The sequence below is a fragment of the Dermacentor silvarum genome, chromosome 4 (genome assembly GCF_013339745.2).
Source record: "Dermacentor silvarum isolate Dsil-2018 chromosome 4, BIME_Dsil_1.4, whole genome shotgun sequence".
In the NCBI taxonomy this organism is placed as follows: domain Eukaryota; kingdom Metazoa; phylum Arthropoda; class Arachnida; order Ixodida; family Ixodidae; genus Dermacentor; species Dermacentor silvarum.
Genome location: NC_051157.2, coordinates 139,571,002 through 139,593,598, shown reverse-complemented (window position 1 = coordinate 139,593,598; position 22,597 = coordinate 139,571,002). Strand labels below are relative to the sequence as shown.

At 48.6% G+C, this 22,597-nt stretch overlaps 1 protein-coding gene across 1 annotated transcript in view; it reads left to right on the top strand.

The window, feature by feature from the left end:
* Positions 1-22,597, top strand: part of LOC119450673 (E3 ubiquitin-protein ligase RNF19A-like) — a 90,977-nt gene that overhangs the window by 50,781 nt on the left and 17,599 nt on the right. Inside the window, 5 exon segments of the mRNA XM_049666129.1 lie at positions 12,614-12,870; positions 14,125-14,522; positions 14,896-15,052; positions 15,054-15,099; positions 20,193-20,500. Of these exon segments, the coding sequence (XP_049522086.1) occupies positions 12,649-12,870; positions 14,125-14,522; positions 14,896-15,052; positions 15,054-15,099; positions 20,193-20,500 (1,131 nt within the window). The 5' untranslated portion in view covers positions 12,614-12,648.

Here is a 22,597-nt window from a genome sequence, read left to right as displayed (position 1 = left end):
GTTTTGAAGGACCGACGTCGTTCGCCGGGCAGTCGTGTCACAAAGAGGATGGTGAGGTCAGAATGAGGTCAGCAGTGTGAGTACGTCGCGTCACAGGGCTCTCTCAACGACCATTGAATCCGCGACGGATGTTCCAATCCGGGAGCTACGTTTGACGCGTCGAGAGAGGATGTATATATATTTAGGGCCCGTCTCGATGTGGGCCAGCGGTGCATGTAGTTTGCGGATTTCAACGTTCGTTGATTCACGGGGTCGTTGAGAGCGCATGTGCCGCGGATGATTGATGGGTGGGCGTTTGCGAAGGGTCTATATATATATATATATATATATATATATATATATATATATATAGTGGATCGAGGAGTGCTGTAATGATATGCGCATAACAATTGCAAAAAAAAAACCTTTCGGAGACATTTAAAAGAGGCCTATTTGGTGATGTTAGACATTGTGGATTCGTTGTCTGTATAGAAGTACGTGACCTGCGAGAAACTTGTAACTTCGAAATAACGAGTCAATTTTTTAAAATGTTTTTTTTTTTTGCGTTTATAAGGGTTGTGCATACATCTTGCCAAGTATGTCACGGACAATAATGTAACATGTAGAGCTCGGAAAGTCTCAAGAGCACTTTGCTATTTACAGGCAGGTGACCCCGGCAGGTGCGCTTCCGGTTTTCGCCAGAGAAATAAATATGTGAAGCGGTCGAGAAGGACAAATGGCGAGCCGCGTTAGTGCGTGGCATGGCGGAGAAGCTGTCTCTGCAATAACAAATGTGCACGCTAACTTCGCCGTACTATAGAGTTGCGCGTGGATGCCACGCTGATCCGGTAGCAGTTTCTCGAAAACCGAAAGATGCTGTCACGCTCTGCCGGACTATACTTGGCGCTGTAACAAATGTGCACAGGCTGCGCCCACGTATCTTTCCCTTACTTGCCACAATAAAGCTGCTAATGTTTGCACACGCAACTCCTCAAACCATCTACAAAAGCCTGGTAAATTTAGCAGGTATCTAGGAGAACGTGAATTGCAATGACCTGTTAATATGTAGGGCCCTCTATAGCTGGCAACAATTCGCTGCCAGTTGAAACGCTCTTTGTTAAATTAATGTTACCCACAAATGCACATGAAAGCTATACATACATGAATGCAATGCGTGTGGCATCTTCCTTTTATTTATTTATTTATAAATTGAGCACAGTAGCACGAACCTGTAATTCACTACTGGACGAAGTATTTTATTTTTCTTTGGCACACTTTGGTGCCCCCTAAACGCGCGATCTGGAGTTTAGTCGTCGCGCGCACAAATAGGCGGCGTCTAAAACGTGGCGGTCATGACGTGTTTGCGGTTCTGCAATCACTACCGGCGCGCTCAGCCCGTAAAAAAAAGCATGGCCTTCGAGATTGGTTTCGGTTACTCACAGGGTGCCGTCGCTGGACTGCGGTTGGGTACACCCGCCTGTACAGTGCAGCGGTCACAGTGCGGATAAGAGAGTTCCGTTAACAATGAAACCACGAATCTCGATCAGCAGTGTAGTCACGCTGCTGCTGAGCTCGGGCACGTTGCGTTAGCAGCTAGACACGTAGAGTTGTCTTGTGTAAACTGAGCGCGTGGACACGTGACTTCGCGGAGAAGCTATTGCGCACTTGGCAGTGGGCCCTCCCGTATACGTGTTCGCGTTCCCCGCGATTATTCGTGCATTGTAAGCTCGGGAAGTTTCGTTTCTCGGTACAACTACGTGCAGCGTGTAAGAAACAATGTTTATTCATGAAGCTTCGTGCATTCAGGAAAGGAAAATAAAATCAGTTGCCGCGAATTCTCTCGCCATGGTTTTTTTTTTTTTTTATCCGGAGACAGTGTACATATATAGTGTCGCATCTTTAGTGTTTTTTGTTGGTTTATATCTTCACCTATAAACGCCAGTTGTGCGGCAGTCGCAAAGCGCTCTCAGTTATACGTATACCGCTGTGAACTTATATTTCCCATTATCTCTGGTCCATTTGCCATCATGTCCGCTCTACGGCGGTGAAGCCGAGAGCTTGCTACACGTACTCGAGGAAGTGGATGGCTGACGGCTTGAAGAAACCAGGAACCAACAGCTGGTCCGAAACTTTGCTGTAACAAGACTATATATAACGGCCAGTGAATAGCCGGAGCGTTACGATATTAGTCTTGGGGACGCTTGTGGGGTTGCGAAATACGCTGCTCCGGGCTTGTGTGGCTAAACAGAGCCCCCCTTTTCGCGATGTCTGCCTTCTTCACACGATACTGTTGCCTGAGTAACAACTCTATGGCGTGCAGCGATTGTTGCATTTTGCCGACTGCAGCGCTGTTGTGTATAAAGAAGTGGCACTAGCTCGGGCATGGGATGAAGGACAGAGAGCATTACGTCACGCAGCCAGCCTTGGCAAGCCAACTCTCCGTGAAGCCATATTCCCTTCGCTTTTTCCCTCGCAGTGTCGGCCCAACACGTGACCTCTGAGATTGTGCGTATTGGCTGGATATGTATTGGTTCCCGGTAGTTTTTAATCGATGAGCACTTGTTTGGCTGCCTTGCCGTAGCTCTGCCTGCAGAGTAGGAGCACATCAAAAACGTACCGCACTCTATGACGTGCCGATCACGTGTTCGGCTGATACGTTAGGCTTCAATCGTATTGCGCAATGGTCTCTTGCTATCCTTTCCTCCATGTATACTGAGGCTTAATTAGTGCAATGCGCCATCACGGTAATGAGTGTGCTAATAGGAATGTTTATCGTGCGATATTATATATGCGTTTTCCCCATGGCGAGACGTTGACGTTGTTGCTGATCGGTGTTTGATTTGGACGGCCGGAGTGCTTCTGGGCATTGTCGAATTCCACCACACTGGGCCTCTTCGATTATCCGTCTCTGACAGTCCCGGACTGTCCGAAAAATTGCATACGCAACGCTCATTGGCTGAAAGCACTGTCTCGGGCAGTCCGGGACTGTCAGGAACGGATAATCGAAGAGGCCCACTGTCGAATTCGCCGTCTTCCCATATCTGATTGTTGGCTCAAAAACGGCAGCGTGGTGAAATTTGACGGCGTCCGAAATAGCACTCCCCCGTGATATCTTTAATACAACGGATCGCCCGCGGGGTTGTGAGACTCCGCCGCGAGATGGCGACCTTTTTGCCGCTGTGGTCCCGTTCTTCGGTGCCGAAAATGGAAGCAAATCCCATCTCGACGACAGGAGGGGGGTATACGCCAAAGTTGGAGCCGCGCGGTATGTTCTATATGCGTGCAGCTTATGTGGCGTGATGAGAGTTCACACAACCGGCGCCGGTCGTTACATTCCTCTGCTGCGTGCTTGGCGAGGCGGCGAAAAATAGCGAGCCTGCGCGGCGAGCCCACGCAGCCGGCTGGGTTTTTTAGCGCATGCAACGGGGCGGGATTCGCATGCTGAAACGTCAAGTGTTGATCTACCGTGTTCCCCCTTCGTGCTTGGATACATGTGCGTGTTGTGTCGCTATCGGCCGTCAAGCTTAGGTTAATACGACACCGGCTCGAGGGTTTCGGCTCCGGCTGATTGCACCATCGCGCCGATTACGCGCCCGGAGTACACAATATGCGGCCGCACGGCGCGCTTGCGACCGTGTGTTACATGACTTGTACTGCACTCGTGTAGCGGGTGAGTGTGCGTCATTTGTCGTTTGTTTTATTCATTATGCGAAAAAGAAAAAAAAAGAAAATCTGGTTGATTACCGGTGTAAATCTTCTTCCGTGCTTAGCTGTGCAGGAGTGGTGCAGTGTTGAGGTTTTTTGTTCCCCTAAACGGGTGACTGTGGGAATGCAATCAGCTTGCTTGCTCTGAGCTCTCTCCTCCGCCTTTTCTGCGATCTTGTATTGAACCACTGTGATGGCTATATGTGGCAACCTGACGCCGAGCAAGAGGTCGCGGGCTACATCCTATATGCCGCGACGGGCTGCATTTCGATGTGCACGAAATGCAAGAGCGCTCGTCTATACTACCTTGTTTTGAGTGCGCCTAAGATGGCCGAAATCAGTGTAGAGCCCTCGGCTACGGCGTCTGTCATAGGCCGAGTGTTTGGAGCGCTAAACTCAGTCAGTCAGTTCAGTTCCGTCAGTCGGTCGGTCGGTCAAAACTAAGTAAGTATACACCTTCCACGCAGGTGTCCTTCGCATCCCGATGATATGTATAGGTGATCCTTCAGGATGTTTGCACGCTGTTGCGTAAGCACACTGTTCCATATGCTCCCCCCGGTCTTCTTTCCATCGCTCCTGCTGGCTTCCGGGCGGGGCGCGGTCTCGTGCGGTCGTCCCTGGTCGTCATCACTTTCCGTCTTCTCCCGGCCGTGCGTGCGTGTAGGTGGTTGTTGTTGTGTGTCTGTACACGCATATTGCGCGATGCCGACTACGTCGCGCCCGCCCGCCCTCTTCGGTCTTGACGTCTCGTGGCGGAAAGGCGCTGCAGCGTGTGATGCAAACGCGGATCCTCGCCGCGCACGTCGCGTGCATCCGGTGCCCGCGAGGCGTGGCGCGCGCATCTGACGAGGGGCGCCGCAAGGTCGCCTCTATACGTATGTGCCGTTTGTTTGCTCGTCTGTGTCGCTTTTTCTTTTTTTTTTTTTTTTGCATGTATACTCGTATGCATACGCGTGTGAGTGCGCGTGTTCATGTTATACTTTGCGTTTCGTCTGGGGGCCGCTTCTCTTTCGGTTCCGTGGCGGATGCGTTTCACGGTTCGGTGCCTTGCACTGACGCGGCGCCGGGGGGGGGGGGGGGGGGGGGGGGGGAGGAGGGACCTTTACTACTACACTAGTGCAAGGTTGTACACGACCGCGGCTGGCTGCGCGGGGCTCGATATAGTATAGCGGGCGGAAGGCTTCGCCTCGTGCCTGCCGGCTGTGGCTATAATAGTGCGCAAAAAATAAAGGGGGGGGGGGGGGGGGTGCGGGCGTTGAAGAAAAAACTGCTCTGCGTGGGTGTGGCCGGTATTTCGTTTCCCGCAGAGGGGAATAATAAAAAGAGTGCGAGCACGCTGTGTTTTGGTTGTTTGGGTGCTCCTCTCTCTCTCTTTCTCTCTCTCATTTGCGTGTGGCTTCCCATTTCCTGATCTTGGATTCATGAACTCGGCTCCGGTGGCAGGGGGAAAAATGGGAAAAAAAAAAAAAAAAAGACGGGGTATACCGGCCTCGCTCACGAAGTTGACGTATAAACAAGGCGCCGACGTGAGACCTTCCTCGCTGGATGCGCTTTGATGCTCGGGCGTATTACTGTACTTTTCAATGCAGTGGGGCTGGCTGGACTTTTTTTTTTTTTTTTTTTGGCTTCATGGTCCTTTCTGAATGCTGTTCTGACCTTCCAGGCTCGTAATATAAGCGCATGGGAGTCACTCTGACTATGGGGATTGTCGAGAAAAAAAAAAAAAAAAAGACGCAGTGCCGTTTCAAGCGCGTTCCAAGCGCCTTTCCGCGGTCACTCGTATACCAGAGAAATGTGCGTTTGTGTTAGAAACGATCTCTATGAGATAGTATATCATGCCGCTCGGATGACAGACTGCTCTTAGCAAGAGAGACCTTGGCCTAAGCAGTCTTGCGCGCACGGGACCACAAAAGCCCGTTATCGCTTCATGAAGAAGGCGACTAGACTGTTAATAAGAACGCCTGTGACTATTGGCGAACATTCCGCTGCGAGTGTATTGTGTTCACGTGCATTTGACTGCCTCTATTATTAATGCGAAAGCATTGTACAATATATGTCCCGTGAGAAGGCCGGCGTTGCTGTCCGCAACGAGTGGTACCAAAAATCGACGTGACATCGTCAGCGTTATGTATGACGTCAATAATACTACAGAAGGATAGTAAATGGTATAACAACGTTAATTGGTAGTAATTATGGGTAATTAATGTGCACCAAAGTGAATTAGAGTGAAGTAAAGTGAAATAAAGTTAGACCAAGTTAGAGTAAGGGGTCTTAAGGTGGAGTAAAGTGAATTAGGGCGAAGTAAATGAATGAAGGTGAATTAAGGTGGATTAAGGTTGGTACAAATTAGAGCAAGCTGGATTAAGGTAGAGTTGTGAAGGACACTTGACAATGTATGACGTCGGGTATCATGGACGTGATCAGTTAAATTGAGAAGTCGTAATGCTTTCACATTCAAATCACGTAAGGATATTTAAATGACTCAATTTTCTTTTTCTTTTTGGTATCGTATTTCGCCCATTCCTCGAGCGTAGGGTTAAAGCTCTCTGCCTTTCCCGCTCGGTCTTTCTCTGTACATAAATCCTCGGGAGGTGATCTGCGGCTAACCGCCGTGGTGGCTCGGTTTCTGTTGCTGCGCTCGAGGTAACGTTCGAATCCCGGCGGCAGCATTCCGATAAGGGTGGAGTGCAGAAAACGCTCGTGTGAGCATCGACCCTACGCTGCGGCGCCTCTCTCATCTCCTGTGTTGCTTTTGGCACGTTAACCCTGCTGTGCCCACACACCGTAACACCCAATTCTGCATCAAGGAAAATTTGAAGGAAAAAAAAAAACTTGTTCTAAAGCTTCATTTGCACAAAGAGACTGAGATAGAGAAATAACCGTAAAATGTTATTTGAGTCGACACTTAATAATTAGCAATTGGTTCGCTGAACCAATAACTGAAAACTTATCAGAAACTCTATACTACACGGGTGCGTTAAATTTCCCGAGCTTAAACATAATTTTTACGCATCAGACTCAGTGTAGCATGTATACGGTATGATACATCGGTCATTGCAGGGTTAACCCTGTATCACTCCATCAACCTGTGACTCCATCAACCAACTAACCAACCAACCAACTCTGCGGTGTACGAACGCGTCGTATCCAAGCAGATGGATTGGATTGGCCGTGACCCGGCGCCATTATGTTAGCCGGACGGACGTCCCGGATGATCTTGCTCCCCTTGACACCTTTCTTTTGTCCAATTAGCGGGGCAGGTCGTCCTGCATAAAGAAGCCCTCGGGCGCGCGCGTCGTGGAATTGGGCCTCCTCTCCTGGTTCGCGTGCGCGCGTCACTCTCGGGCGAGTGACGTAAGTCACGTGACCCGCCGGCGCACGTGGAAGCCATAGCGGCGCGCGATCGTACCACTTTCAAAGCTATTCGATGCAGGCTTTGAACATCTGGTGTTCATTATATACGGTGCGCCTGGCTGACAGTATTAACATGGCGGTCGGGTGTTGCGCCGTATAGCGTGGGTTATAGGTTTAAGTTAGACGAACGACAGCGTACTTGTTTGTTTATTTATTTTTTGTCGGTTCCCGGTAGAATGACGCTATACGATGAGTGTAAATGATCCGCAGCATCTGGCCAACGTCCGTCGACTGAGTTGAACGGTAAGCAGCGCATATGGATCTGCTGCATTGTACTTTATCCGAACGGAATACATTGCGCGCGCTGACATTTGGTCAGTGATTCAAGGCACACGTAACCCGTTATCTTGATATATGTTTGCATTGAAAAGATTTTCATCAGTAACAACGGACACATTTTCACTCGCCAGTGCGGCGCCGCCATGTTGGTATAGTTCGCACGGTGCAGAGGAAGCTGCGAAAATACGGTTCGAGCCTCTCGTATACGGCATGTTTTTTTAAAGGTGTATATTCGTCAAGATTATTACTCAAGGTATCTGTGGGGAAGTCTTGTGGGGACACTGCTGGGTGACCGTTGTATAAAGCGGCACTGTGGAGTAATGTGCAGCATCGATTATTAACGACGTCTTCCAAGCGCAGTTGCAAACGCCTTACTAGCGCGTTACTGGGGAGCACAGTTGCGTGACATGTTCAACTTTTGCAAACAGTGAATAAAGAAGCTAGTGATCGTTCACTACACCTTGTTATGTAGCGTATTGACGACATTAGGTGAACTTGACCCACCGTTTCCACTTCCGCCGCGATATTCAATATCTGTGCTTCTTCCAAAAATCCTAAGAAACTACGAAATAAGTAAATTGTATTTTTTCGATCTTTTCTTTAACATATATATATATATATATATATATATATATATATATATATATATATATATATATCGCCAAAACATGTAGCACCATGCCACTGCCTGCTGTATAGATTACTGGAGGAAATTGGCAATATTTGCACGCGGAATCACAGCAGATATTTAGCAGTTTTATTACCTTTTTTTTTATTTTACTTATCACATTAGGGCATGCAGATGTGAATTGTAGCCTACGAGTCCCCTCACATTCCCATTCGTAACGAATTTTGAACGTAGCCCCGGTTTCATAGACAGTTGCCTTCATCTGCAGCTCCGAATTAGTTACGCACCCTTTAAGCATGCGGGACAAATTTAATCGGAACACCACTTCATTTCGTCGCATAAGTTGAAACTCGTATATCTCGAAAATATCGACATGCCTCAGAATTCCTCGTTATAAACAACTTAGAATAGAACTGCTCAAGTCGATAAATTGCAATGTGTACCCCATGAAGCCTACAGGCAGTCCCAGGGCTAGGTCTAATAGACGTGTACTACAAATAACCAGAATTACATGCACTGATGGACAGCCGTCGCCGTATGTACGAGTATAGTTCAATTAGCATCGGTTCAATTAGCAAGAAGCATCGTTAGCGCGCGTCATTGCAGCCTTGGGTTTGGCTCTCACTGGCGAGAAGTTGTCTTTGCTTCCACTTCTATTTCCCTTTTGCTTGCTGTTTCTAGGTTTCAGTTAAGAAACAGCCAATTTTCCTATGCTTGTTATTATTTTTAAAGTTTTTATATGGCAGAGCTCTGAGCAGCACAACGTCGACGGGGCAGGGCAGTCACAGCTTCCAAGCACGAGAGCCGTTGCCGAGCGAGAGCGCTCGACCCACTAGCGTTTAGAGCCAGTAGCGCTGAACCCACTAGCGTCTCTTTTCTTCGCCACATTATTATTATTTTATTAAGCAAAGAAAAATTGTAAACCGCCTTCCTTGGCTTCAGTGTGCGTTTGACCCTTGTGGTTATTAAAAAAAATGTTGAGCTTCGTGTTCCCCTTATTCCTCTATCTCAACGTGTGTACCCTTAAGTGATTAGCTTAAAGTTAATTAGTAAAAATTAGTTGATTAGTCAATTGTTCGTTTCGATTTCTTGTGCAAGCAACGTCGGCGCTTCTTCGAGTAATCCAGCTCCAGAAGTATGATTGCCCTTACAAAATGAATTTATTGTAAACATTTGTTGTGTTTCTATATAAACATCTTGTTTTCTTTCAATGGACTTTCTTCTGTTGAGATACATTCTGATTTTCTTTCTGTTGAGATACAATTGAATGTCGTGCTCGACTTCTTCAAAGGTGCGCTAGGTGTCACAGGATGTGCCACGCATGGCGCTTACTAGACGTGGCGGCGCCGCCGCCATATGTTTTTAGGGCAAGCCATGTATGTGCCCTAATTAGAAGCAATGCGACATTTTCACCATGGCATAGCTTTGAATCGGAGAAATTCAGCGGCTATGGCGATACGAAGCTAGTGTTAGGCCAGAAAGAATCAAAGTGTTCAACTGAACCTTTGCGCAATCCGCGAATAATAGTGTCTTTGGCTGGTTTTGTGAGTGTGATATCAGGCCGGCGGCTGGTTGAAACGGCGTGGAACATATATGATTCGGTCATATGTTCCAACCTGATTTACTGTTTATAATATAATAGCGCTGGTCTGAAAATTCTGGGCTGGCATATAGTATAACTTGACAAGCTATTAAACCACCATGTATTTCATTGCACCCGAACCTCCAATGTCATAGCTAGGCTGCCAAAGCTAGGCTTCCAAGTAAGAGTCAGTGTAGTATAGACACTCTGCTTTGTGTGTAAATGCATATGAAAATGTATAAGTAATCGTTAATGGTGTACGCATGCGCCTCACTTTCCTCTGCAATGTCCAGGCGCTTGCGAGCGTGTAACACAACTACAGCTTCGGCTTTGTTGTAGAGAAAGCCTGGCGCTTTGCCGATTTCAACAATATTGCGAATTACAGTGTGTGCGACAAGCCATGCGGCCACCATAAGCCCGTACTTTGGAGAGAGAGAGAGAGAGTTTGCGCAGGCGCACTTTTCCGCGTGCCATCCATGTGGCATCACAAGGTTGAGCGCCGGAGGCAATGTGGCGATGCACATGTGCATACCAGAGGGTGGAGGAGGGAACATTCTCGTTCATTATGTCGCTCGTTTCGCCACGCTGTTGTCGTGATCGTCGAGTGGTACCCTCCTCTCCCTGTTGTCGCATTCTTGGACCTTCGTGTGGATGGCGATTTTGTGTGTATTTCTTTGTTTTCTGAGTGATAGTCGATTTAAGGGCGACCGCAGCTGTGCATTGGCGTGTGTTCGCGCGCTAATGTGTCCGTGGCAGCTATTAAAGCGCTTGCGCGACTGAAAATGGCGTCCAAAAACCGGGAAAGTTTTTTTTTCTTTTTTTTTTTACGAAGTGAGAGTGAACCGGAACTTTCCAATGTTTTCTCTTCTTTGTTTTCGCTTCATAACGAAGTAAGAAAGGAAAAAGAAAAAAAATATTTTTGTCTCTTCTGCGGGAACCGGAACTTTCCAATGTTTTCTCTTCTTTGTTTTCGCTTCATAACGAAGTAAGAAAGGAAAAAGAAAAAAATATTTTTGTCTCTTCTGCTTCCGTGTCATCTCGATGGCCAACTCGCAGAAGCGGAGCCCTGGGCTCTACACCGCATTTATCTTGAACTAGCGCATGACTCGTGTGTGCTTGAATACGTATGTGTTGTAGCAGTTACGTACAGATATATGATCCCCGGCCTCACTCGTCTACACAGCGCGATTTGTACTATATACGCTGCTGAGTAACGGAAAGTCCGATCGTGTAGGCCATTCAGCCAGCTTACGTAATGCTGATATGGTTTGCACTTCCTACGCGCAAAAGACGTTGTCGAAGCAGTCAGCTATAACCACCGATGTGCGTATACGAATATCCCGTTGTACGTGCAAGAACCTTGGAACGGAACAGTTCGGACTCTTGTAGGTAGCTTGGAACAGTTGGGTGACGCCCAACTCCTCCACCAATTCCGTCGAAAGCTGCGTTTCCAGGCTTCGGCGGCGCCTATCTGCGTTGCGGGTCGGAAAGCAAGATCGTTTGTGCACTTCGTAATTCATGTACGCATTATAACAGAACACCAGGTGGACGAATTAATTTAAAGCAGCGCACTGCGGTCTCTCTCGTGTACAAAGTTGTTGCGTCGACAGGAATAAACCCAGTCGATTTGTTTCTCGAACGTCGTCTGCTTGCTTGACCTCATTCTCTTGACTTCAGTCACGCAGGAACGAAATGCGCCACACATCTTCTGAGGTGGTTTCACGGGTTTTGTTTGAAGGGCAAATTACCTTGAAGGTAAAATTTTACGCGCATTTCGTTTTGGACATCGCAAAAAAAAAAAAAAAACGAATGTCTGTACGTTGTCTAGGCCTAGTTTGTGTTGCACTTGCTTACCATTGATTCACGCGGGAATGAAGCAGCACGACACGAACACCTGCCTACCATACCTCTTGTGCCAGACTTAGTTACGACTTACCTTAGCTCTAGAAAAATTCCCCCAAACGCGACACACGTGCTGTTACCCCCCCCCCCCCCCCCCTTTTCCGTATGCCCTGTTCTAACTTCAGGAGAGATGCTGAGTTCAGCAAGTGGCCAAGACGCATTTGCTGGCCTTCTTGCGTGATGCCGGATTGCATTCATATTGATAGGCTTTTTTCTAGTTCTTTTTTTTTTTTCTTTCTATGCCATCAAGCAGCCCTCCTCGGGGGGGGGGGGGGGGGGGGAGAGAAGAAGAAGTGCGCCATACAGCCTGTGGCGTCGATTAACTTGCATCTGTTGACAAACTACCTTAAGACACTTGCGCACTTCGTTTTGAGCATTTCAGAAAAATAAAAAAGGCGCGCTGCAGTCGTTTCGATGGTGGCGACATCTCGCGGCTAGGACACTTAAACTCTCCTCGCGTGCCCGCGACACTGCCGGTTATTTGAGCGGTATATATAATGTGTTTAAAGCACATTTGACATTTAAGTTCCAATTTAGACCTAGAGGTGTTTTTGAAGGAATTATTTCGTCTTGTGACAAACTTTGCAGTATCTAGGTATACATAGGCGTTATCAGGTGTCCTTCACAAAATCTTACATTTTACAGATTCTTGCCGGCAACATAAGGGCCATCATTTAGCAAGGGGTGTGTGTGATTTCTGCTCCTCAGTCTTCACTTTTTTGCGCGCACAAATATTTTATATGCATATTTTATACTTGTGATGCACTTATCGTATCTTTTATATAGATAATTTATGTTTGCAATGCGTTCTGTGAATGCATTGATGTTCAAATCTCTATAGTAATCTAATCTAGCCAAACTAGCTTGTGCGAGTTGCACCAAATTTTGTGGCTAGCGCTGCAATGGAGATTGCTCCTAGGGCTACTCGAGCCATTTTGGTTCATACTGTATAGCGGAATTCGAAGCAGTGCAGATGGGACAAGATAACGAAGAGGACGATGAAACAAACGCCACTGTCCCGTTTGCACTGCTTATCGAATTGATCCTATAAAGCCTCTGCATTCAGCTGCTTGAGTTCAGCCTTCGAGTATGGGCTACAACCTTTTTCTCTTCTTCCAACTCAGGCTGACCAGCGGAAGGAGCCACTAGTGACCCGGTGATGGCATCGTCAGCGGGGGCGCCCCCGGGCTCTCCCGAAGGTGGTGGCGTGCTGCCCACCCGGCGCCACCCGCTGGCCGGGGGCCGCTTTTCTCTGCGACGCCTTCTCGGTTCCTCGTCGTCGTTTCTCAACCGGCGCAACTTCGGCCGCTCCTGCAGCTCCCCCCACGATGCCGAACAGGCTGTCCGGCCCCCGCAGCGGATGCCACCACAGCAGCATAGGGTGCGTGTTGCGTTGGGCCGGTGACCACTCGACATCCGAGTCGGTCCTCCTGTGTGTCGAGTTCGTGTTGGATGTACTGTGTGTTGCAAAAGTTCCCAAGCCAAAGCGCGCTTCTGGGGAGACTGGACATAATGCCATGTGGCAGTTGCTGCTGGTATTGCTTGATCGGCTCTCTCCGTCACATGGATGTCTGGGAACAGTCTGGTGCTGAAGGCCACGGCATTGCTGCATGGCTCTTATGTCCACTCCACGGCGGTCCGGTGTTTCGTTGCACGATACCGCGAGAAGTTTGGCTTGGAGGAATTTTGCGAGCGATAGTATATTATTCAGAATAACTCGATCTTGGCCTAGTAGGTGTTTACTGAAAGACATATTTACTGCTAAAAGAGACGTACCACAGACAGGAACAAAATCATGAGCCATTCCACTCTGTGAAGGTAAATGACCAGCGAAGCTGTTTAGCACACAACACAGAGGTGGAACAGAATGGAGAGGCCGCGTATATATAGTTCGAACTCCCGAGGAGCAACGTGCCTATGAAGAGCGACAGCAGGGACAGACAAGAATGCAATTGTCATCGGCAGTACACACTACACGCGGCCTCCCCATTACGATGAGAGAAGTGAAATTCAAATATGGAGAATGGCACCTTGTCTTATATATACGCGCGGCGGTGGCGCCGTCCCGGGAGAGCAGCAGGAAACTAAGCGTGCAGTAAGCGGTTGGAACGCCGACAAAGAGAGGGCGATGCGAATGTAGACGTAGCTAGGGTGCCTCGATGTCCTCCTCCCCCACCGCTCTGTACATGGAGCGGCGAAGGAGGAGGACATCGAGGCACCCCAGACATGGCCGACACAGGTCGGCCTTTTGGGCTAAGATCTGATCGTGTCTGCCTGTTGTTACCCTTGTTACCCTTTGTGTGACAAGGGTAGTTCAAGGGTGCGTTACAGGTACCGGAGCCCACCACACAGAGTCCACAGGGGTATGTGCCATTGCACTTGGACCCTTTCTGCATGATTAATCACCAGGATCGTCCCACATTTTTGCACACGCACACGAAAAATGCACGGAAGCCTAGCCATAAACAGGTTCGCTGTAAGAGGCGGTGATAGGGGTGATTCTCTATTGACCAACTGTGTTGTCATTTGTGTTGCTTTTAGTGGGTCGCCTCTTTAGTGGTAAACATATGCCTTTTAGTATAACCTCATTTGAAGCTCGCACTGCATTGTGTTTGCAAACCCGCTTACATTGCAGGACACGCGGAGGAATAGCGGTGGCAGCGGTGGTGCAGCGTCTCGGCTGGGCGCCGCCGAGCGCCAGGGCAGCTCGGACACCGAGTCCCTGTGGAGCTGCGGCGGCGGCCTGCTCGAGTGCCCGCTTTGCCTGCTTGAGGCACCGGCCGAGGCATTCCCACGACTTGCATCGTGCACGCACCGGGCCTGCGCCGACTGCCTGCGCCAGTACCTGCGTGTGGAGATATCCGAGAGCCGGGTGAACATCGCCTGCCCCGCCTGCTCGGAGCCCATGCACCCGAGCGACATTCGGCGCCTGCTCCAGGATGAGCTCATGGTGGCCAAGTACGAGAGCTTCATGCTGCGCCGCGTCCTCGTCACCGAGCCAGACGCCCGGTGGTGCCCTGCACCAGATTGCGGGTGAGCCCTTGTTCTTCGCTCATGGAACTGGCACACGAACCCTGGTGTCTCCCGATGATAATTGCCTACTCCAGCAGAAACGATGAGACGACAGTTCTAGCTGACCATTGCATATGGTCCATTTCTGCTTTATTAATTTCATTTACATTTCATGAGCTTGACAAGCATGTGTCCCAGAGACATGAGGGACATGCAGTCATCTTGTCTGCAAAATGACAGAAACCAAGCGGATGCATCTTTTGCATGCAAAATAGCTAGATGACTAATATGGTTGCAGGACAAGATAAGCTCCAAAAGCTGTAGAACACTTTTACGGCGAAGAGTGTACAAACAGCCGCCTCCCTCAGCCCCCCCAACCTTGTGGTATGTGCAGATACGTGGTGATAGCGAGCGGCTGTGCCAGCTGCCCCAAGCTGCGCTGCGAGCGTCCCGGTTGCAGCACGGCCTTCTGCTACCACTGCAAGCAAGAGTGGCACCCCAACCAGACCTGCGATGCTGCCCGGGCGCAGCGCGCCTCCAGGCCTGCCACCCAAGGCCGGCCCGACCCTGGGGTTCCCCCACGATGAGGGCCTGCAGCGTGAGTTTTGTTTAATTTCATTGATAAGTAACCCCTAGACCTGAAGCCATATCATAGAGGGGAGTGGTAGAATTCAGAAATGAAGGGCACTTAAAGGGTGCTTTTCATGGATGTGGCACCACCTGGGCAGTTATAGTGGATAATAGGGGTGTGCGAACACTCGAATATCACAGAATGGAATAGTGATCATGCAAATAATTCCCTTTGCGAATCTAAGACAATATGTCTACTATTCGATTTTTCGAATATTCGGCATATTTGACGTAGAGACCTGCGCAGCGCAGTATCTCGCATGCACCGCGTAGCCCCCCGTGCTCGACGGAGCGCAAACGATCACCTCGCTTAGTTTTTTTCGTCCCAAAAGGAACGCCGAGTGCGCCACTGACTGACCACCCCGGCCGGCTGACAGGGCCACGGACTTTGTCTCTGCCAGCGCTTCTGCCATACTGCACGCGCATTCCGAAGTTGGCCCGATGCGGGGATCCAGAGTTACTGTACCGGCACCCTTTAGGGAGCTCTCTAAAGAGAGCCGATACAGTAACTCTACGGCAATCGCACACACAAGTGCCCCACCGCTGCCAAACCACGGAACGGCGCCGCGTCGGCCGCCTCTGTCGGTACAAGGTTTGTCCGGGCCGACAGGACCGATCCGAAACGATAACGCGACGCGGACAGAAGGAACGGCAATAAAAAGCAGCGCATATTTCGGGAAGGGCGAAGATTGGACCGATTTAAACCGCCGCGGAAGGCACGCAGATAGTGTTGCATATGCGGCGCAAACTTAACGCAGCTTCTACGGCCATCAATCTAACGGGTATACGCGTGATCTCGGGTATTTGCGGCAAGCATTCCGGGCAAGCATTCAGAGACATCTTGAGGCCCGTTAGTACAACATACAGCGGCGTTTTATTGCGAATTAAATGGACACTCCCAGCGCATTTCTGCCGTCGTCGTCGCCATGATGTTCCGTATAATGTCCAAACACGATAACATTGTCGTCGCGCGCCGTGCGCTGTATGTGCCAATGAATGCTTGCGAGGGGCAGCCGACGATCGCGCAGCTCAATCTCGCGTGCGTGAGGGAGGAAGGCGGGGCGGAAGCGTGCCATCGTCATTCACGCATGAGGCACTGGCCACGCGCGGCTGCCGTATCTTGAAATTGATCTGCGATGTGTGGACAATGAATGAATGAACGAACTTTTATTTCCAAAGTGCGCGCCGACGCGGGCCTCTTCTTCAAAGCGATCTGCGATGTGGACAAAGTGCGCCAAATGCCGGTAGCTTCGTATGCACTGTGCTGTGAACGTTTAGTCCGCGTTGAAGCTAGAGACAGCACGATGGTCAATTTTGTTGCTGCTGCCGCGCTTCCTTACTCCAACGTTTTGACAGGGAGCTCTCGCGGCCATTGAGCGAGATGTGTTCATGTTTATCTGTGCGCTCGTGACACCGTGCTTGTTAAATTAGTTGGTAAGCGAATGTTTACAAATTTGTACTGGCGATAAAACCTACTATCCTTACTTCTTAAGCTGTCTATACTAATTTGCTATCGCAATCGATGCTTCGCCTTTCGGTCAAAACTGCATCATTAGGCCTAATCGGTGTGGCTTCGTCGGGCATCGTGACAAAATTGCAGCAAGTTCGTGGCATCGCGGGAATTTGCCGCGACCATCCTGATTTAGGAATCTTAGACAGGTGGCAAATCACGTCAAACCTGATATTCAATGGACGCCTGCTCTTTACCATTGGCGTCGACTGTGGTCGACCCGCGCAGCGCCAACAATGGCTACGCGCGTCTGGAGCGGTTGTTTGTTGAGTCACGTGATGCGCAGTCCTCGCTTTCCTCTGTCCTTCAGATTGGCCTTACGATAACCCACCTGCCGCAAAGATGGAAAAGACCTTCTGCATTTTAGGGAAAAACCGGAAAGCTATACTTCCTATGTACCGTATTTTCTGGTCTAAAAGTCGCACCTTTGTAAAAGACGCACCCACCTCAAAACGGCAGTTTGTCCGGGGAAAAAAAAGCGTATATAAGTCGCACCGGTGCATAAGACGCACCTGTTCGTTCGGTAAACGATTAAAAAAAAATTACAGGGACGTTTCACTTCATGAACGGGGGGGGGGTCACGCGCAAGCATATGGGTGCCATATATTTCCACTCCAGGCACATTTCTGCCGTCATGGTTGCCACGATGTTCCGTATAAAGTCCAAGGGCGATGACATCGTCCTCGCGCGCCGTGTGCGAGTGAGAGTGTCCGTTGGTGAGCAGAATCGCGCACAAGGGAGGAAAGCGGGAAGGCAGCGCGGGGGGGCATCTTGTACTCTGGTAGCAACTGCGTAGTTTGCGCAACGTCGCCCGCATATCTTGACAGCGATCTGCAGATGCGACCAATTGGGGGTCGACCGACTCGCGGTCGGCCTGCCTGCCGCTGCTTGCGTTGCTGCTCCGTCCTTCTCGCACAGCGCTCGGGAACTCGATCACGAGAAGAACGTATACACGCCACCTCGATAGCGTGCACAGAGCCCGTAGCAATTAAGTCAACCAGTGAGCTTCGCGTGGCCATAATATCGAATCCGATTTTGACGCCAGTTTTTCCGAAAAAAAAAACTACATAAGTCTCACCGTTCTATAAGACGCACCGCCGAAAAATTCTGAAAAAAAATCACGTCTTATACCCCAGAAAGTACTGTAATGAAATATTGCCATAAAACACAGGTCCATTACTAAACCGGGAACCACATTGGTATTTAGAAAAACATAATGTCACTTATTCTTTAGCTTCAGAAGGAAAAAAAAAGCACTTGATCCTATTGAACAGATAGACATTCTATTGATAAACAAGCCATTTTCCAGACCTTCGTACATTAAAACCGTGCTGTAATCAGTGCTGGCATGCTAATTTGGAGTTCCCTTTATTAAGAGTAGACTGTACTGTATATATTGATTTCTATGTTCCTAAGTCACTGATACCTTGCTAGTTTATTGTTATGCAATGCTTTCTTAGAAAACTCCTGAGCATGTGCAGCACTGTATTTTTTTTGGCTCAAATTTGTAAACACTAAATGTTTCGAAAAAATTTATGATATTTGATATTTGATTCTATATTTGGCTTTTTTTCTTGATTCAATACGATATTGGACTAAATACCTACTATTTGGTATGCGCAAACGCCTAGTTGTTAGTAATAAAAGTTGCGGCGTTCTTTTGAATAACAAGTTTACTAAAAAATGGATCCCGTATAGAAGGCCGCATATTGAAGTTTAGTTCTGACGAGTTTTATAGAGTAGTGCCCACTCGCCTCTCTGCATTTGTGGAAGTGCCAAGGTCAAAGGTAAAAAACCGGAAGGGCTGTCGCTGGTTGGTTTGGTGCGGTACTCATGTGGAACCTCTCGGCATTTGCTCGATATGCCAGATGTTTCAGGGAATGTTAACCTGTGTATTCTACACTTGACGCTCCATTTTGACTCCAGAAAGTGCTCAGTAGTGCGCCCCCTTGACTCAAGTAATCACTGTGCACCATTGACACATCGAGGGAATTCCCGAGGGAAAATATAATATTGTAAGCAGGTGCCCTTGACTTTGGTAGCATCTAATCAAATACTGTGGAGTAAAAGTAGATTTCTCAAGCAACTTTTTATTGTGAAAGGGAAAAATTGTCATCCACCCGAATGCAGCACGAAGCGACAAAGAAAACCCATACGGGTTTCTCAGAAAGAACGCTTCGCAGTTGAGGAAAAATTCGTCCTGGTTCCGCAGAACTAATTTGCAACTTTTCATCAGCTTTTCATCAGGGGAGTGCTTTTAAAGCAGAGCTGAGCTTTTCCCGTAGAATGCAGTGTGTGCAAATCCCCCTCTGCAAATGCGCTGCACAGCAAAAGAAGGGACAACGAAAAAAAGATGGGTGGGGTTGTGACAAAAAATTGGCACTTGGGCCCCCAGGTCTGATGCAGGGGAAAAAACAGGGGTGGAATGCCACTTGCAGTTGTTGACCGACACAATGGGGGAGAGGAGCCTTTGCTGCTAGGAGGGTAGCTCACCTCCTCGCACCATGGCCTCACTAAACTTTATTTGCTGTTATCTTGGCGCTGAGTCGTGCTCCCTAAAGGTCTGCAGAATATAGCGCCTCTTCCTTTTCACAACCACAATCTCTCTCTTGACTACTACTGTGCCCTTTTTAAAAATTCTTGTAGTAGAACAGTCTTTGGGGGTGCTCGACAGCTTTTAATGTATAACTGACATTTCTGACTCTGCCAGGTGAGCACTGAAATTTTGAGCCATGCAAAAAGCTCAGGTTAAGATAGAGTAGGTACTGAATGGCCTCTGCGCGAAATTTTACATTTTAAGAACGAGCGGATGTGGCTGTGAAAGGCTCGCAAACGTGGTCGTTCTTGATACCGAAACTGAAAAAAAAATAAATAAAAAGTTTGGAGGACGTTTAAGCTTTGCCCTTGAGAGTGGAACGCGATAACATTCAAAGATCCCCGACTGTTTGTCAGGCTTCCCGGCAACTGCAGCTTTCTTTTTTCTCAAACTTTGCCTCCGCATGCGGCTGCCGAGGAGGCGAGTGCCATCTGGATAATATTTTTACAAGGTACACCGACCGGGGCGCGCTGCTGTATAAGTGGTAGAAATGCTGGAAAAAGTGTTTGTGTTTGAGTTTCCGCGTAACAGAATTATGTTTTCTCGTACGTTAAAATTACAATCCGACGCTATTATACCTGTAGGTTGTGGTTAAGTCGTACTTTACGATTTTTATGGAGCATTTTACTTTGAGAAATTCAATTATTTCATCAGTGCCTTTGCGCCAGGCGCCTCTGTGTGGTCAGAGTGGTTTGGGATGATTTTCTTGGTAACGGACGTGGCACGCAGACACCGACGATGATGCCGGATTTTCTGCGACACGGGCGCCCTTAACGCTGTCGCGTTAATAAGATGCTGCCATTACCGCTCACCGGAAGTGATGCATGACTCGAATCGCACGACTCCTAGCCAGAGGGTGGAAGCGAAATTGCATGCATTAGTTGGCCCTAAATTGGCTAATTTCATTTTGTGGGGATAGCACCTTAACAACCACACTTTTTGCTTGGCCTTGCAGGGGACGACATCAAGCACTGCCCCTGCTGCAAGGTCTTCATCATCAAGATGGACGACGGGTCGTGCAACCACATGACGTGCCGCCTGTGCGGCACCGAATTCTGCTGGCTGTGCATGAAGGAGGTGTCGGACCTGCACTACCTGAGCCCCTCGGGCTGCACCTTCTGGGGCAAGAAGCCCTGGAGCCGCAAGAAGAAAATCCTCTGGCAGCTCGGCATGCTCGTCGGCGCACCCGTCGGCATCGCCCTCATCGCGGGCATCGCCGTGCCCGCCATTGTCATTGGCATTCCCGTCTGGGTTGGACGAAAGGTGACGCAGGGGCAGTCTTTCAAAAACTGCACAGGTTTTGGGAATCGTACTAGCTGTGCTTAGTTTCAGTCACCACGTTCCACTCCCTCAGGAACGCTTGTCATTGATGCTTGTGGCATGCTTGCTTGTTTGTTCCATTATTGCTCGATAACTTTTGCCTTAGATCCCCACTGTTGTTGCTTGTGCAACAAGAGAGTGATATAACAAGTCTACCAGTCAAGGAACGAGCAGCCTAATGATTTAGCCCTGAGCTTCTTTCATTTCCAATCTTTGTGTGTGCATGCATGCGTGTGTAAATTGCATTGCCATATTTCGCTTAGAAATTCTTAAGTTTTCACCACCAGTCTTTTGTATTTAAGCACTGAACATGCTTGGGAGACTTGACAAGAGCATTTGAGGAAGGTATAGATAGTGTACTTTGCGAGCTTTAGGACCTGCTCTCTCTGTGCTTGTGGGTAACATTAGGAATATGTGCAAGCCAGCTGTCCTAGACATTTGACTTCTTAGGTGTCAAATTTGTGTACTACATACAGATCTACCCTCATTTTGAAAAAGCAAGAAATGCAGTGTTCTGTTGTAAGTTGTGGCTTTTGTAATGAACGCTGAAGGACAGGACAAGTTGATTATAATAGAACTGTGACGCACATTTACCAGCGCAACTGGACAGTGCCGTGAGCACAGAAACGGATTACCCCCAAAGGCCAGTGTTTCTCCTGCGGCTTTTACTATGCAGAAGCTGATGGGTCATCATCTTGTTTTCGGCTTGCCGTGTATGTGTCTGCTCCAGAGCGTGGAACTGGTGAGAGAGATGGGACACTCAAAGGAGGGGGAAGGGGCCACATTCACATGCGAGATAGTGCGGTACAGTTATACCTTGATGTAACGGATAGTTTTACAGTCAACATCCGATTTTTCGGACTCCCAAAGGATCGTGAAAACTTTAGAAAAATTGGGCACTCCCGAAAAAGCAAGTGTATGCGGAAAACGCACCGTTTTAGAGGTATTTCTCGGATGGAGAGGGTTAAGGATGGAGTATAAGACTAGCGCAATTCTGCCAGTGCATCGTTGAGCTGGCTCTGAAAGGAACCGCCTTCCACGAGTTGCAAGCATGCAAATGCATGCAGACCTAAGGTAAGCGGCGTAACTTTGCCGCTGTCTGAGCGCAGCACCATGTGGCTGAGCATGCGTGACTTGTACAGAAGCTTCGGGTTGCGGATCATGCCTTGGTCATTGGCTACAGGATTGCTGAGGTGTTAAGTGGCAGAAATTCTATCTGTATAGCCTTTAGGTCTTTCATGTGGCCATGTGCAGCACAGTTGTCAACAAACAGCAGGACTTTTCGATTCTGCTGTTCGAACCTTCGGTCCAACTTGCAAATGTACACTTCGATTGTACACTTCGGATAACTGCTATGTTATCCAGGCCTTCTTGTTGGCCTCGTACTGAACAGGTAGGGTCAATAAAATTCATAAATCATCAAAACACCTTGAATTTTTTTATTTCCCCATGACGAGCATCAGACGCTTCTCACTGCCCAACATGTTCTCACAACCCCACGAGGAGCGCTTCTCACTGCCATTGAGAATGGTCAGCCGCTCATTGCTGTGTTTGCCGCAGTGGTAGGTGTCACCAGCAAATGCAAGCGTTTTCTCTGGGAGCATTTGTAGAACAATCCAGTTTAATCGCAGTTGAAAATGTTCTGAGACGCGAACTGCTGCAACAAAGATTGTAGCGTTCCATTCTGATGCTGCGCGATAGCTCAGTCTTTGACAACGCCACTTTCACCGCATATCTTCTTGAACTTCAGATCATTGTGCTTCTTTAAATTTCTGAGCCACCCATCGCTGAACTTTCATACTATGCCAATTTTGATTCATACCAAGTTAACGAAACGACTATGAGAGCACCAAGACGTAGGCGGCTAGATAGATAGATACTCTCAAAGTGGCAAATGTTCTCCAAGAAATGCAAGTCCTCGACGTTCATTTGAAGCATGAAAGCCTCTGCCTTTTGCTTCAAGATGTAACCCGAGACCGGGATTCCATTTCCGAACATGGTATTTAGCCCCACGAGGAGCTTTGGGTAAACACCCTGACT